Raw genomic sequence first — 17,382 nt, forward strand, 5'->3', positions numbered from 1 at the left:
AGACTAAACAATCCCAGTTCCCTCAGCCTCTCCTCATAAGTCATGTGGTCCAGCCCCCTAATCAGTTTTGTTGCCCTCCGCTGGACTCTTTCCAGTTTTTCCACATCCTTCTTGTAGTGTGGGGCCCAAAACTGGTCACAGTACACCAGATGAGGCCTCACCAATGTTGAATAGAGGGGAACGATCACGTCCCTTGATCTGCTGGCAATGCCCCTACTTATACAGCCCAAAATGCCGTTAGCCTTCTTGGCAACAAGGGCACACTCATATCCAGCTTCTCGTCCACTGTAACCCCTAGGTCCTTTTCTGCAGAACTGTTTCCTAACCATTCGGTCCCTAGTCTGTAACAGTGCACGGGATTCTTCCGTCCTAAGTGCAGGACTCTGCACTTGTCCTTGTTGAACCTCATCAGGTTTCTTTTGGCCCAATTCTCTAATTTGTCTAGATCCCTTTCTATTATATCCCTACCCTCCAGCGTATCTACCACTCCTCCCAGTTTAGTGTCATCTGCAAACTTGCTGAGAGTGCAGTCCACGCCATCCTCCAGATCATTTATGAAGATATTGAACAAAACCGGCCCCAGGACCGACCCTTGGGGCACTCCGCTTGAAACCGGCTGAGGGTCAGGGACACCCAAAGCATGGCGTTGCATCCCTTACCATCTTGGCTAATTGCCATTGATGGATCTGTCCTCAATGAACTTAGCTAATTTTTTTTTTTTAACCCACTTATACTTTTGACCCTCTCAACACCCCATGGCAACAAGTTCCACAGGTTGACTGTGTATTGTGTGAATAAATACTTGCTTTTGTTTGGTTTAAACCTGCTGCCTATTAATTTCATTGGGTAAATAAGACTTCCATATTCACTTTCTCCACACCTTGTCTCTCTCTTTCTCCTTTCTTTCCTGCCCCCCTTCCTCCTCTCATTCACACCCTGTCTCCTGGTCTCATTCTCTCAGGCCTGAACTACACTTAAAGGTGCTATTGGCATAATTAGCTTGATTAGAGGTGTGATTTTTTTAAACCAAACTAGTTGTATCAATAAAAGCCCCTATTGTGGACACAGTTATTTCAGTAACAAGGGGCCTTATACTGGTACAGCTTATTCCCGTAACTGAACCAGAATAAGGCCAAGTCTAGATTACAGACTTCTGCTGGTCCAGCTCGGTGAGTCAGGGAGTGTGAAGAGGTGTGATCCCTGACCCACTGAGCTGTGCTGGCAAAAGCCCTGAGCACAGGCATAGTTATAGAAGCAGAGCTGCACTTTTACAGGTATAGCTTATTTCACTTGGAAGTGGGGGTAGAAGAAGCTATGCTAGCAAATGTGCAGCTTTTCTGACATAAGCTGCAATCCCAATAGGAACACTTGGCTAGTATAGTGCACTGGTATTCTTATATTGGTAAAGCCTTCCTAGGGCATACATGGTCTCAGCTATACTAGTATAAGCACCTTTAGACCAATATAACTATATCTATACTTTGGGGTGATGTGGAGTGCATTTCATTGTACTGGCACAGTTAAAGTGGTAAAACTTCCTTGTGTAGTCAAGCCCCCACTCTCACTCTTCCCTTTTCACTCTGGCTATGCCTACACTTGTTATAGTGGCACAGCTGTACTGATGTAGCTGTGCCGCTTGGAGATCTCTCATGTAGCTGCTTTATGCCGGTGGGAGACAGCTCTCCCATAGACATAATTAATCTATCCCCCACTAGTGCTTATGCCAGCATAATTTATGTTACTGAGAAGGGTGAAATATTCACACCCCTGAGCAACATAAATTTTGCCAACTTAAGTGGTATTGTGTACATAGCTAAAGTCTCTTCGATACTTATTTTCATTAGGGTTTTATTAGGGACACAAACCAAAATCCCTCCTCTGAACAACCTGATGTTCAATTCAGATCCCAGCTTCAGAGCTGACCCATATCCCTTTCACTGAAAAAAATATGTAAAAGTTTAAACATTCAATTGACCTGGTGTTATACACAGACAAGTAGTGGAAACATCTACACTGTGCTGTCTGTATAGGAGAAAATATAAGGGTCTGGGCTAAAGTTGTGCATTTGAGCACTGTGATTGGCCTTGAACTATTGCTACAGATCTCTGGAGGAGGTTACAGGTGGGAGGGATAACTTAACCCTCCACAGCGGTTGGCTTGGGTGATGAACTTGCTAAAGCCTGCCAGACAGGGGCCCTATGGTGAAACAAGGGAGATTTGCCGAAGGAGACTGCTGTTCATCACAGCATGTAGGAAAGAATAGGAAGAATCATATTACTAAGATTGACACCAACATTTCCCAAACGTGGGGGTGGGGAGAGGAACAAAGGACTAGCTGACCAGAGCAGAAGATAGGCAGGCCTTTAGCAACAGGCTGTGATTGGGGTTGTTTTCCTGAAGGGGGAAGGGGGGGTCAGCTTTCAAAATGTGGGAAAACATTGGGAGGCTTGGGAGCCTTATGAAATTACCAGGCTCCTCCACTGTGTGTATTGCCTCACTCATAATTTCCCTGTGCTGAGTGTTTTATTAGCTTGATGGCCTAGGCAAAAACATCCCACTGCCACAATGCCTCCCAGTTCCTTACAGACCCTAAGCTCCCTCTGACCTGAGCACCTGCTAGTATCTGGGGGTGGGAGCATAGAGTCAGATCAACATGCACTCAAGTGCTGGAAGGGTGGTGCCTGAGCATCTCCTTCTGATGGGGCTGTTCAGGCAACCTGCTTCGTCCTCACCACTCGGTACCCCCAAGTTCCACCCTGCACAGAGTCTCTATTTTTAGGAATTTTACTTCCTAATTTTTTTCTCTGCCAAGAATCATAGAATATCAGGGTTCGAAGGGATCTCAGGAGGTCATCTAGTCCAACCCCCTGCTCAAAGCAGGACCGATCCCCATCTAAATCATCCCAGCCAGGGCTTTGTCAAGCCTGACCTTAAAAACCTCTAAGGAAGGAGATTCCACCACCTCCCTAGGTAACCCATTCCAGTGCTTCACTACCCTCCTAGTGAAAAAGTTTTTCCTAATATCCAACCTAAACCTCCCCCACTGCAACTTGAGACCATTACTCCCTGTTCTGTCATCAGGTACCACTGAGAACAGTCTAGATCCATCCTCTTTGGAACCCTCTTTCAGGTAGTTGAAAGCAGCTATCAAATCCCCCCTCATTCTTCTCTTCTGCAGACTAAACAATCCCAGTTCCCTCAGCCTCTTCTCATAAGTCATGTACTCCAGCCCCCTAATCAGTTTTGTTGCCCTCCGCTAGACTCTTTCCAATTTTTCCACATCCTTCTTGTAGTGTGGGGCCCAAAACTGGACACAGTACTCCAGATGAGGCCTCACCAATGTCGAATAGAGGGGAACGATCACGTCCCTCGATCTGCTGGCAATGCCCCTACTTATACAGCCCAAAATGCTGTTAGAAGGGCACACTCATATCCAGTTTCTCATCCACTGTAACCCCTAGGTCCTTTTCTGCAGAACTGGTTCCTAGCCATTCGGTCCCTAGTCTGTAACAGTGAATGGGATTCTTCCGTCCTAAGTGCAGGACTCTGCACTTGTCCTTGTTGAACCTCATCAGGTTTCTTTTGGCCCAATCCCCTAATTTGGCTAGGTCCCTCTGTATCCTGTCCCTACCCTCCAGCGTATCTACCACTCCTCTCAGTTTAGTGTCATCTGCAAACTTGCTGAGAGTGCAGCCCATGCCATCCTCCAGATCATTAATGAAGATATTGAACAAAACCGACCCCTGGGGCACTCCACTTGAAACTGGCTGCCAACTAGACATGGAGCCATTGATCACTACCCGTTGAGCCCGACGATATAGCCAGCTTTCTATCCACCTTATAGTCCATTCATCAAGCCCATACTTTTTTAACTTGCTGGCAAGAATACTGTGGGAGACTGTATCAAAAACTTTGCTAAAGTCAAGGAATAACACATCCACTGCTTTCCCCTCATCCACAGAGCCAGTTTTCTCCTCATAGAAGGCAATTAGGTTAGTCAGGCATGACTTGCCCTTGGTGAATCCATGCTGACTGATCCTGATCACTTTCCTCTCCTCTAAGTGCTTCAGAATTGATTCCTTCAGGACCTGCTCCATGATTTTTCCAGGGACTGAGGTGAGGCTGACTGGCCTGTAGTTCCCCGGATCCTCCTTCTTCCCTTTTTTAAAGATGGGCACTACATTAGCCTTTTTCCAGTCATCTGGAACTTCCCCCGATCGCCATGAGTTTTCAAAGATAATGGCCAATGGCTCTGCAATCACATCCGCCAACTCCTTTAGCACCCTCGGATGCAACGCATCCAGCCCAATGGACTTGTGCTCGTCCAGTTTTTCTAAATAGTCCCGAACCACTTCTTTCTTCACAAAGGGCTGGTCACCTTCTCCCCCTACTGTGCTGCCCAGTGCAGCAGTCTGGGAGCTGACCTTGTTCGTGAAGACAGAGGCAAAAAAATCATTGAGTACATTAGCTTTTTCCACATCCTCTGTTACTAGGTTGCCTCCCTCATTCAGTAAGGGGCCCACACTTTCCTTGATCATCTTCTTGTTGCTAACATACCTGAAGAAACCCTTCTTGTTACTCTTAACATCTCTTGCTAGCTGCAACTCCAAGTGTGATTTTGGCCTTCCTGATTTCACTCCTGCATGCCTAAGCAATATTTTTATACTCCTCTCTGGTCATTTGTCCAATCTTCCACGTCTTGTAAGCTTCTTTTTTGCATTTAATGTCAGCAAGGATTTCACTGTTAAGCCAAGCTGGTTGCCTGCCATATTTACTGTTCTTTCTACACATTGGGATGTTTTTTTCCTGTAACCTCAATAAGGATTCTTTAAAATACAGCCAGCTCTCCTGGACTCCTTTCCCCCTCATGTTATTCTCCCAGGGGATCCTGCCCATCAGTTCCCTGAGGGAGTCAAAGTCTGCTTTTCTGAAGTCCAGGGTCCGTATTCTGCTGCTCTCCTTTCTTCCTTGTGTCAGGATCTTGAACTCGACCATCTCATGGTCACTGCCTCCCAGGTTCCCATCCACTTTTGCTTCCCCTACTAATTCTTTCCAAAAACTTCCTGTATTATCTGTGCACTGCTGTATTGCTCTCCCAGCAGATATCAGGGTGATTAAAGTCTTCCATGAGAACCAGGGCCTGCGATCTAGTAACTTCTGCTAGTTGCCGGAAGAAAGCCTTGTCCACCTCATCCCGCTGGTCTGGTGGTCTATAGCAGACTCCCACCACAACATCACCCTTGTTGCTCACACTTTTAAACTTAATCCAGAGACGCTCAGGTTTTTCTGCAGTTTCATACCAGAGCTCTGAGCAGTCATACATCTGGAGATCATATGGAATCTGTGGTGTCTTGTGTACTAGAGTATCCTTGAATCAAGGCACTGAGACTTGATAGTGGTATTCATAAACAGTGTTCTTTATTGATCTCACCTGCACTGCATGGTATATGTACAGCACTCACTAAAGGCCAGATTTTCAAGGGAGCTCAGCACACTGTAGGTCCTCACTGCGCTGAACCTTTGTGAACATTTGGCCACAAACTCCTGAAGTCCTGTCCCAGCCAGCAAACCCTGGGCTCATTGTAAAAACAGGGAAAGATTATCTGGGGGCAAGTCTCTTTTTTTTTTTTTTTTATTGTTTCAAAGTCCCAGTCAGGAATCTGGAGATGGCCCCAGAACATCACATGATATAGAAAATCTCCATATTCCAGTCCATTCAGTCTTCTGATAAATTTCTAGGCTTGAAAGAAATGGTATCCTGAGTATAAGGCTAAAAATCCCAGGCACCCAGGAAAGAAGCAAATACCTGAGAGTAGAAGCAGCATCCCTGAAAAAGAGTGTAAGATCACTTTGGGTTTGACACAGATAAGTTTGTTAACCAGCTACTGCCCAACAGTTATATCCAGGGCAGAGTAAATAACCCAAGAGTCTGTCCCATATTCATAGATGAAAGGTAGAAAATGTGAAACAAATAGGAGGAATAAGAAAATGTGCAGTGGAGGGAGGGGAAAGGGAGAGGAACAGCTTATAGATGATGATGCAAAACTTTCTGTTTAAAATTCCACAAACTTTGTAGGCATCTACTAAATGGAGCTGGGGTTACACTAGGAGTTTGAAAATGATTAGAGAAAATTGCTTCCCAAGCCACGTGCTGGAAACCCCATCACTTGGGACATATAAATGTGGTCCAGACAAAGACCTGAAGGCAAAACTGTAGTGGACAATCTTCTAGAGGCTGGGGGAAAGAGAAGTGATGGACAAGACATGACCTAAAAGAACTTTTTCATCTATAATATAAAACTACTCAATAACAGCAGCTGTATCTCTTCATTGATGATGCTAGAGCACCATCTGGGGGCTGTTTTAGGGCACATACTTCTATTTAAACTAAGCTTCATCTTGAAATCTAGTCATCTTCTTAAGTAGAATGCAGTTTCAGGCCCCACCTCTGCCCCTGAGTCCCTTTCACATTTTTTATGGTTTTACAAGCACATTTTCCTATTTTTAAAAATGTGTTTCTCTCCACTGGTGCTGAGTGAAAGACCTACACAAACAACAGTGATTCTAGCTAACTGGTAATACAGGGAAACTACTACAGAACCCCTTCCCCCTCGCACAAAAACAGAGAAAAATATGATTTGTGAAGTCTGTTTCTGTTATAGTATATGAAGTGAAACTTGTAACAATAATAGGTACATGTTCATTGATCTGAAAATCACGCTTCATTCTGGTCTCCCTTTAATTATGATCTTACAGTTTGCTAGCCCAATTCCCTTCGCCTCCCTTTTAGTTTTGTACAGTCTTTGCTGTAAGTAAATCATAATCCTACAGGTTCCCAAAGTGCTTTCCCACTCTCTCTACATTCTAGGTTCTTGTTAGCTGTGAGTCCTTGCTCCATTCTGAAGGGGACTGTTCCCCCCATCTCTCCTCTTGTTCACAGGGCAGATGCATACAGAGTATGACATCATGGTATGTCACAAGGGCCTGATGACATCATAGCCCACCCTGAGCTGGAGTCAGTCTGCCAGGAGGATCCTGAGTCCTTCATTAATTCAAGGGGCAATGAGTACAGGTATCTCCTGCTGGACGGGAGAGGTGGAGGAGGGGTGATACAATCCTGATGGTTTCCCTGGGGTACACCATCTATTTGTTGGCCATACTCCTGGCCACCCACTTCCTCATGTTCTCTGATGCCTTCATACCATCAAAAAGCCAGACCATGCTCCATGGAGTCAAGGACAAGAAGCTTGAGGGAAGGAGCCCACCACCAGGTTAGAGAGGCTGTCTCTGGCTTTCTTGTGTGGAGAGCCAATGGGGAGAGGATGGACTGAGAAGATGGCAGAGTGGGAAGGAAGAAAGGATGTGGTGAAGGAGGGGTTAGAGTGTGAGTATTAAAAAGAAGGGAGGGTGCAAGGCGACAGCTAGAGATGGAGGAAGAGGGAGGGGAATGGCTAGAAAAGTGGAAATAGGGGTTGGCAAAGAGGAATGAGTGGGGAAAAGGAATGGGATGGGAAGTGAAGAAGGGTGATAAAGAGTGACAGCATTAGGGAAGGGTAGATATAAAGAGAGGGGATATCAGAGGAGCTTGTTTTTTAGTTATCTATATGTGCAATGCCTAAATTCAATGAGGCCCTGCTCTGGGCCAGGGCCTCTGAGTGATACTAGAGATTAGTATGCCTGCTGCAACTGTTGCTGAAAAAACTGTCTTTTAGTTCAGGCAGCAGTCCTGCATTAAGATCCAGAGGTCTCAGGTTTGCTCCCCGCTGCTGACAACCCATCCAGGAGTCATAACTACTAAATGATACAATCCTGCCATTCTCTCAATCATGCCAGCTGAAATGCCGCTCATAGGCAGGGAGCAAGGTTTCCCCTTTATCCGCTCAGCTCCCCTTCCAAGCAGGGGTTGCTCTCAGAGCTTCTCTGAACAGGCATCCAAGGCTTCCTCTCCTTGCCCCACCCTCACTTGGCCTCACATGGGGGGAGAAAGGTGAGCAGGCTGTGAGCTTGAGCACATCCACCTCCAGCAGCCTTCTGTGCAATGAGGGAGATGGGACCAGAGTTCACAAGTTCATGGGGAGCAAAGGGTCTGGGAGAGGGGCACTGGATCCCTGTGGGAAGAGAGACAGTGGAAAAGGGGAGGAGAAAGGGCTGGGTGAGAGCAAAGAGAGAGAGAGAGGGCCAATAATGAAGAAGTAAAGGTGGGAGGGACTAGATGAGAGATTGTGGTTGAAAGGGAGGAGGGAAAATGCTGTAGGGACAAGTCATGTGGCTCATGCACAGGCCTGGAATTCCTGAGTTTAATTGTCAGCTCTGCCACTGACTTGCGGTAGGACCTTGGGCAAGTCTCATCCCTCCTCTTTGCCTCAGTTTCCCCATCTATAAAATAGGGATAATGACCTTGGGTCACGGGTGGGTGAGAGCACCTTCATAGCCTCGGATGGCAGTGTGACATTCATTTATTAGCATTAGATGATTTTTCTGGTGTAGAAAACGTTCACTCACTTCACACACATCCATAAGCACGTCACACGAGGAGCTACATAGAATTTGGCAGCTATGACAACAATATGGTGAGGGATGGGCTAAGGGGAGACATCTAGGGAGAGGAAGGATAGTGAGGGTAGGGAGTTCGGAAAAGAGAAGGGGACAGGAAGGAAGGGAAGCAGTTGGGGAGCTGGAGGGGACTGAATGCAGAAAGGGAGTGAAGGAGTGAGAGAATGGAGTGGGATGAGGATGAATTGAGGGAGAGAATGGAGAAAGGAGTGGGAGGAGAGGAGAGGAGAGACAGACATAGAAGCAGCAAGAGACCAAAAAGAATGAGAGAACAGATAGGATGGACAGCGAAAGAGACAGAGAGGAGAGAGAGGCAGAGAGGAGAGCTTATGTCCCCCTCTCGGGTTGCAGGCTGGGAGCAAATGGAAGAAACCTTTGTGGCCTCGTCAACAGGGGAAGGCATGGAGGTGATTGACATGGTGCAGAATGAGGATGCACAAAGACTGAGGAACGCAGTGGTGAAGGATTTGCTGATGGATCTGGCCATCTCCTTGAACACAGGCAGCATCATGCTCTTTTTTTTATGCGTGACATAGAACCAGAAATCATTGCCATGCTCATGGATGAAGACAACCTGAATGTCTACCTGCGTTTCATGATTGCCTACTAAGCAGCAGTGCTTTTCCTCACTATTCACACCCCAGGGAACCTGTGAACCAAGTGACATCAACAAGCACCTTCCCCATCACCCAGACCTGTCTCATCTCCCAACCCCCTTGAGAGCCCTCAATAAACCCTCAATCCAAAGCTTGTGGAATCTCTTATAAACCAGACTTCCCCATCTCAGGATCTCCATCCTCTATCTCCCATCTGCTTTTTATGGCAGAGCAGAGCACTCCCCAGTGAGCTGGGCCAGGGGGCTCTAAAGGGGCTTATGCACTTCATTGCCATGCTACCTATGGGTCACAGTCTTGATTCCTTTCTCACCTGGTGCTGCTAAGATGACAGAGACCCAGTTCCTAGTTACAGTGTGGCAGCCAAAATACCTAATGGTCCACCCGGCGCAAGGATCTGGAGTGACTCACCCTGTAGGTACTTGCTCCAAGTATGTTAATGGTTAAATCAGTGACATGGATTGTTCACATGAGAATGAATGAAAGGAACTATCTACACAAAGGGTACGTTTATACTTACCTCCGGGTTTGGCGGTAAGCAATCTATCTTCTGGGATCGATTTATCGTGTCTTGTCTAGATGCGATAAATCGATCCCAGAAGTGCTCGCCGTCGACGCCGGTACTCCTGCTCCACGAGAGGAGTACGCGGAGTCGACAGGGGAGCCTGCCTGCCACGTCTGGACTAAGTTCTAACTAAGGTACTTCGACTTCAGCTACGTTATTCACGTAGCTGAAGTTGCGTATCTTAGTTCGAACTGGGGGGTTAGTGTGGACCAGCCCAAAGGGAAGCAGCTGGTCCATCTGGTCTGGTATTCTGTCTCCAGCAGAGGCCATTACCAGATGCTTCACATGAAGCTGCAAACTCCACCATAACTATACAAATACATGCTTACAGGGGAAGGTATTTCTTAATGCAGGCAGCTAGTGTTTGTTTTATCCATAAACCAGTAGGTCTGATCCTAAGAGTTGATCCTATCCAACGTCACTGCAGATATTTTCTCACTCAGATACGTATCAGCCTGCTTTGAATCGCACTATACTCTGCATCTCCATAATATGTTGAGGCAATGAGTTCCACAGGCCAACTATGTCCTGTGTAATAAAGTCAGACTCTGTAATGGCCAAAAATAGTCCAAATTTAAAGATGTTTCTGGCTTTGAAAGAGCAGCAGTGTAAAGGGGTTAAACAATTATGTTGCGTACATTGCTGGAGAAGAAACTACTGAATGACAAACATTTTTCTCAACTAACATTCCAGAGAAAATGTTTTTTCCCTGATTAACAAGGTATAAAAAAGTCAAAACAGAGCTCAGTGTAGATTACTATAAGAATCAGTTTAAATAACAAAAAATAGGTTTGTTGGGGACATAACAAAATCTTTTTTTGATTATGAAAATTATGAGTAAAATAACTAAATACACTTTGAGATACCAATTATAAAAAAATCCACCATGAGCTGAATCATTTCCAGTATATATTGCTCACAATTCATTAGGTCAGGCTGTGGTATCTGAAGGAAATAAATGCAAAGGAAAGAGGAGTATTCTTCAGGGAGTCTTTCTTGAGGTGACTGGACTAGGAATTAGTGGAACAAAATTGAACAAAGAGGAAAAGTTTGGGTGTGGAATCAGTAAACACTTTAAGAGTGACCTGCAAAGGATAGCAATATTGGGCTTGTGCTCTTCTTTATGAGGGACAAAAAAAAGCCTAACAGGATTTGTTAAGATGGCGCCCAGTCATGAACCTGGAGTCCATTGCTAGGCACTGTACAGACACAGAACAAAACGGGAGCCCTCCCTAAAGAGTTTACAATCCAAGTAAGGGTGTGTCAGCACATGGAGTTATTCAATAATAGCTGTCCCTGAATAACTCTATGTGTAGTTAAGCTGTAAGGTATTCACCACCTTTTTTTTTTTTTTTTTTTTTTTAACCTTAGAAATACCAGGAAAATAAAGTCTTGCTTTTCCTGTTTTGCTGGAGGTCTTTCTTGGAAGACATGGATATGTGGATTCTCAGATCTCACAAAACATACTTGAAAGGCAAGGTGTGCCCTATCTACAAGAGCTTTGCTTCACACTGATTATTCAGGCATTTGAATTAGTTAAATAGATGTTTAAAAAACACAAGCATCACCGCCAACAACCAAACAAATCATTTAAAACAGTTAGAGTGTAAAAAAAAAAAAAAAAAAAAAACCACCTCTTTCCATATCAATGAATCAGGTTTCATTTGCATGATTTCTCTGATGTCATAAAGATCCTAGCTCTCTGGTAGTCCAAGAGACTTCCAAGAAAAGCATGGCTGACAAGACCTGAATTTCCAATGTTATAAAAAAAAAAAAAAAGGAAAAAATATTGGGGGAGGAGGGCAGAGGAGGCAATGCCAACACTTTCAGGAAGCAAACAAACAAACAAAAGAAAAACCCCACAAATCCAAATTTGTTTCTCATTGGAAGTAATCTTAAATATATAATATTAGGTTGTTTTTTTAAAGGGAGTCAGTGTGATGCAGTGGATAAAGCACAGGAGTAAGAATTGGAAGACATGGGGTGAAATCCAGCCGTATTAATGTCATAAGGGAGTTTTGTCACTGACTTCAAGGGAGCCAGGATTTCACCTATGGTTTATTCTCTCATCTCTGCCACTGACCTGCTGTGTAAACTTGTTTAAGTCATTAGTGTCTCTGTGCCTCAGTTTCCCCATCTGTAAAATAAAGATAATGATATCTAAACCCTCTTTGTATAGCGCATGAAAATCACCAACATAGGTGCTATTACTTATATCAAACTGTGAGTTTGATATACACCATTTTCTTAAAACTAGTAGAAATGTTTCTAAGATTTTCTTTGTTCACTCCAAGGAATACAGATTTTAGTTTGGATTTAAACATTCTCCGGCAGCATTTGCAACTCTGATATTACAGCAGTGCTTGAGAGCTGGAAAATAAAACTGACAGAAAAAAAAGTAAAAGAAGTGCTCCTGAAGAATATACTGTGTTGGCCTATACTGGTTGGCACTGGATTCATAGATTCCAAGGCCAGAAGGGATGATTGTGATCATCCAGTCTGACCTCCTGTATAAACAGGCCATAGAACTCCCCCCAATAATTCCTGTTTTTTAGAACAACATCCAGTCTTAATTTAAAAATTGCCAAAGATTTAGAACTCTCCACAACCCTGGCTAATTGTCACAGTGAGAGGAAGTAAGACAATTAATAGGTCTTTTCCAGCTTTAATTTTGATGCTCATTCCCAATACCAGTATCTACTCCCAAAGAATCACCACACCGGTAATATAATGGTCAGAATAAAATAGCTCCCACCATTTAAAAAATTTCCCAGGGACAGCTTTACAAAGAAACAGGTGCCTGTGAGCTGCAGGAGGGTTGTCTTGCCAATTCTAGTGAATTTTAGGTTTTTTGTTTTTTTTAAATATAGGTCTAATTATCAGGGCCTCCAAAATGATAGTTTTCAGGCTGTTCTTAGTAACATAGAAATGTTCTTATATGCCAGTTTTCTTGCTGCTCCTGAAATCCACTACATCTTTTACTCTTTTTCCCCCCTACACTGCATTACTACATGACATTTGGTTACAATAATACTATGTCACAAAAACATAACAGCAGCAAAACTACCCCATCGGGTTAGCAAAAATTCCTGAAAAGCAGTTTGGTATTTGGAGAAACATTCTAAAATCTGGAGGCTGACCTCTGGAGGTTCCCATAAACCCTGGAAACCATCCCCTACCATCCCAACCTTTCATTAAACAGGCCCCAGCCATAGCTAACTTGATGTAGGGTGACCATATTTTCCCAAAGGGAAAAGGGACACCATTCGGGGCTAACCCAAGGCACCCCCTCCTCCCTTCCCATGTGGGGCCAACCCGAGGCCTCCCTTTCTCCCACATGTGTGGGGCCAGCCCAAGACCCCTCTGCCACCCACCTGTGGCCAAAAGAGACTGGCCCAGCCAAAATGAGACATATGGTCACCCTAACCTGATGCCTTTTTGTGAGAGGGAACAAGACTTATCTGTTATCTCCATATGGAGTGACTGGGGGCAACTAGTAGGAATCTCTAACATCTTGGGGCGGGGGCATAACACCCTCCCACACCCCATTGCCTCCTGACCGGGGCTGGCTCTAGGCAGGATCTTCGGAGGGAATTTGGCGGCGAGTCCCTCAGTCCCTCTCTTCTTCTTTGAGCTGCTGCCGAAGTGCCACCAAAGAGGGTGAGAGCCAAATTTGTGTGAGCGGCATTGCCACCCTATGGGCCAAGTGATGTGCCGGAGTGCCATGCCATCTGGAAGTCCCTCAGAACCTCATAACTCAATGGTTCTGGTGGAACTTCATTACTTGCAACATTATAGCTACGTCACTGACTATACGTCACTGACTCCTGAGATTCCACTCCCTGTCCTGTCCATGCATTGCTTCCCCCCTTCCTCTTCTCCACAGAAGGGGTTCCACCGTTTCAGCCTTTCTTCTCCTTCAGCCAGAGCATGCTCTTCCCCTTCTTCTGAGTGCGAAAAAGCTTGAGAATAGCTGCTGCTGCTACTTCCTTCTCAGCAGAAATCAGCAGGGGGAGCAATTAGAAAAGAGAGGCAACTGCTGCATTGGAGGAGTGGTATCTAGGGTTTGATCCAAAGTCCAGTGAAGTTAATGGGACTGAGCTTTCCATTCATGCTGGCCAGGCCCCTAGTGGTCAGAGGTAAGAATAACCGGGGGGAGGGGGGGGGGAACAATCTCAAAGAGCTAGACAGGTCAGATCCAGGACACTAGGCTAAGTAGCAGAAAATAAGATAAAATCCCAGGACCATCCCACTCATATTGGGGGCACTAAGACAGGTGTGCCATGACATATCTAGGTGGGGGTTTTAGCAATGTACATTAATTAAATGTCTCATCTTCCCATCTGGAAGCGGTAACCAGTGAGTCTCTCCCCCCATGTGATTTCAGAGTGAGAGATCCGGGTTCTTCTATCCCTGGTGGTCCAGGGTGGGAGGTGTGCATGGAGACTTGTGAGGTTTCCCCCAGAGTTGTAAATGATTGTAGCTTGTCTATTTACCTTGCAAGCCTGTGCCCCCACACTCTGAAGGGCAAGTTTTGCCTAATTGGGGCAGAGCATGGGGAGCATTTGAGGAGTAGCACACACTGTACTGGCTGCTATGTTTAGCCTCTCTTCCCTCCTGCTACCCGGACTGGAACCTTCTGCCACCATGACCTGTTGGCAGGGGAAAAGGATGAGAAGAAGGGATGGGGAGGAATGGGTTAGGCTCCAGAATGTCTTTGTGTGGGGGCAGGCCATTCTTCAGCAGGGATGAATTCTACAGCTCCAGTCTCCAGCTTTCTCTCTCTCTCCCCCTCCTTCTCCATGTGGATTACCAGATGTGGCACTTGAAGGCTGGATTCATTGGTGCTGTGCTGGAGCAGTGGAAATGCCTGGCAAAGTTCTGGCTGTTGCTGAGGGGCCCGCGGACGCGGAGTGGTGGTGGGCTGTGTGGGTCCCTGTGCAGGAAGGCTCGCAGTCTCTCGGGGCTCTGGTGCCCACACATCCCCTGGAGGGAAACAAAACAATCATGTCAGCATTTAAGAATGATCCCAAAGGCTCACTTGCCCACGAGCCCTCACATAGGTTCTGCAGGGTTCCAGCTTGTCATCCTTCCTGGGCAACATGAGCATAAGGAGACAGGGCAGACAGAGAGATATGCTGGACAACAGTGCCAGGAGAGAGGATGACACTCAGATCTATATGTTCTTCTCTTCACACCTGGATACTGCCATTTCCTAGTGCATGGTAGAGGGCAAGAGTTCCATCTATCCATATTTATCTGTTCTAAACTCTTCACTATGTTATTTCAGTGTGTTAATTTAGTCACAGCCCCAACAAGGCAGAAATTATTCTGGCTGGCAGGGGAAGCACCTATAGGACAGGTAGTGCTGTGAATATGCCATTCTTTGGAGGGGAGTATCCAGCCTTTATTCAGGTGGTTTGCAGTGTCTGGGTCATACTAGACTCATCACTGTTGCTGGAAGCCCAGATGATCACTCTGGTTAATCCTGCCTGCATTCACTGACAGCTGGTCCTAGAGCTGCCCCATCCCTTCTCTAATGCAGACCTTACCAGAGTGACCCAACGCTTTGTAGCCACAGGATTGGATCACCTTCTTCTGCACTCTTCTCAGGAGCCTACCATCAATAAGCACCCTGAAGCTCCAGCTAGTGTGGAATACAATGGCTGATCTCTATGATCCCTGAATCTCTATGAGAACATAACACCAGTGATCTATGAAGTGCACTTCACTTGCAGCTCAAGAGTTTGATTATGTATAAATCCTAAACTTGCGAAGAGGAAGGTACCTGAAAAATCTCACTCCATCCATCCATCCATCCATGTACTTGACCCCCATCACCAAAATACTTGATCATCTCTCTCCCTAAAGCCCATCATGGTGGCAGTGCTGGTTCACTCTTGCTGTCTTTTCCTTCCTGCAAACCTAAATTTCTTCTTGCCCACTCTTCCCAGGTAAGTAAATTATCTTTTGATGGGCAAGTTAAATATCATTCTTTTTTTTCTTTCATTATCATCAGTCATCATAACCAAGGATGCTTAGATATTCCAGTGACTGCTGCCTTAGATAAACCTTAAATGATGGATAGTAGATAGATTGTTGTGCTTGGTCCCTTTGACAGTCTGATATTGCTTCAGAGCCCAGTGTAGGATGTATGCCTTCAGTGAGGCCTTTGATCAGCATTTAGGGAGCAGTCCAGTGCTGCAAAGTAGGGAGAGAGACTCACACCAGGAGGGAGGGAGATGGTGATGATCAGACACACAAACCAGAGAGAGAAAGTATGAGAGGAAGATACATTAAAAGAGGCCAGATGGGCTGAGACAGACAAGATGAATAAGATCAGCAGGGTGTTCATTACATTGGCAAAGCTGATGTAGAAGAGCTGATGGTGTGAGAGTCCACTCCCGGGTAAATTCCTCTCCTGTTTGTGCTTTTTCAGCCAGTTCTTATAGGCCTGTGGTCAAACAGGGACAGATAAATTAAAATAAAAAATCTCAGACTGTGTCCCACAAATATCATTAAAGTTTAACTCACAACAGAGAGCTGAAATCAGGAGCCTCCATCCTCCCAGTGTGGATGTTGGTGCTGTCCGCTGATGCTGCCCCAGAGCTCTTACGCTGGGACACAGACATCCATCCACCCACTCACTGAGAAAGTGTAGTATCCTTTTCTTTCCCATCCCATCTCCTTGCTCTCTGAGATGGCTTATCCCTGCCCTCTTTCTTATCAACCTAACTGTTGTGCTTCCCATTCAAGGCAATACCACATAGTGGCAGCAGAGGGTCAGAAGATGATGCAGTTTGATGCACTATAATTGAATGAAAACCATTTCAACTTGAGTCACCCATGCTCAAAAAATACTTGCCATGCTTTGCATATCACTAGTACCTTCTATCTAAAGATCTGAAGGCATGTGACAGACATTATTTAATTAAACCTCATAACTTCCCTGAAGAGGAACTTTCTTCTACAGAGTACTTTCAGCTTCATAGATATGGGTATTGATTCATACAGGACCAAGACAGGACCAGAGTAGGGGGGTTGCAGGGCAGGGCAGGATTGAGGGGTATTGGCAGAGTTGTGTGAAACTACAAGGTTAGAACAGCAGGTAGCTTGTGATACTTGGTAAGCGATGGCGAGTCCTCCTGTGTCAGCTGCATTCTCCAGCAGGGTGAAAGTGCCATTGATTCTCAGGCCCTGCAGAGAGTAGCGTTCATACTGTTCCACCAGGCAGTCTGTACCCCGCACTAAAGCATCCTTGTTGCATCTAGGACAGCTCTCAGGCACCACTGTGGAGAAGAGGGAAATCCAGGAAGGTAAATGCAGTACCAGTGTCCACTGGGATTCAGTCACTACTCCCATTAGTAATGAACATGGTCTGGGATTGAGTCTTTTGAATTTACCAAACCCACCTTTGCACTACACATTTAAATAGGGAGCAGGTCCTGGAGTAGCTCCCCTGAGCTCTCCAGAGGGAACACACCCCTGAGGTCTGTGACAGTGAGCAATTACCAGCAATGGTTTGGGGCACTGGAACAATTTTTATAGTCAGGGTGCTGAAAGTGGAAACCATGTATTTGGTTATGTATTACTACTTCAGGCCAGGGGATGTTGCTGCACCCTTGGCACCTCTAGCTCCAGCACCCCTGA

General features: G+C 45.6%; 1 protein-coding gene across 5 annotated transcripts in view; it reads right to left on the reverse strand.

Moving 5' to 3' along the window:
• Window positions 1-12,381: 12,381 nt before the first annotated feature.
• KEL (Kell metallo-endopeptidase (Kell blood group)) overlaps window positions 12,382-17,382 on the reverse strand; it is a 39,410-nt gene continuing 34,409 nt past the window's right edge. For all 5 annotated transcript variants that reach the window (XM_054040981.1, XM_054040962.1, XM_054040999.1 and 2 more), the window contains 3 exons: window positions 16,855-17,021; window positions 16,091-16,186; window positions 12,382-14,718 (listed from right to left, as the gene is read on the reverse strand). In XM_054040981.1, coding sequence (XP_053896956.1) covers window positions 14,542-14,718; window positions 16,091-16,186; window positions 16,855-17,021 — 440 coding nt within the window. In that variant the 3' untranslated portion in view covers window positions 12,382-14,541. The remainder of the gene's footprint in view (window positions 14,719-16,090; window positions 16,187-16,854; window positions 17,022-17,382) is intronic.

This window comes from Malaclemys terrapin, chromosome 1, assembly GCF_027887155.1.
Source record: "Malaclemys terrapin pileata isolate rMalTer1 chromosome 1, rMalTer1.hap1, whole genome shotgun sequence".
NCBI lineage: Eukaryota > Metazoa > Chordata > Testudines > Emydidae > Malaclemys > Malaclemys terrapin.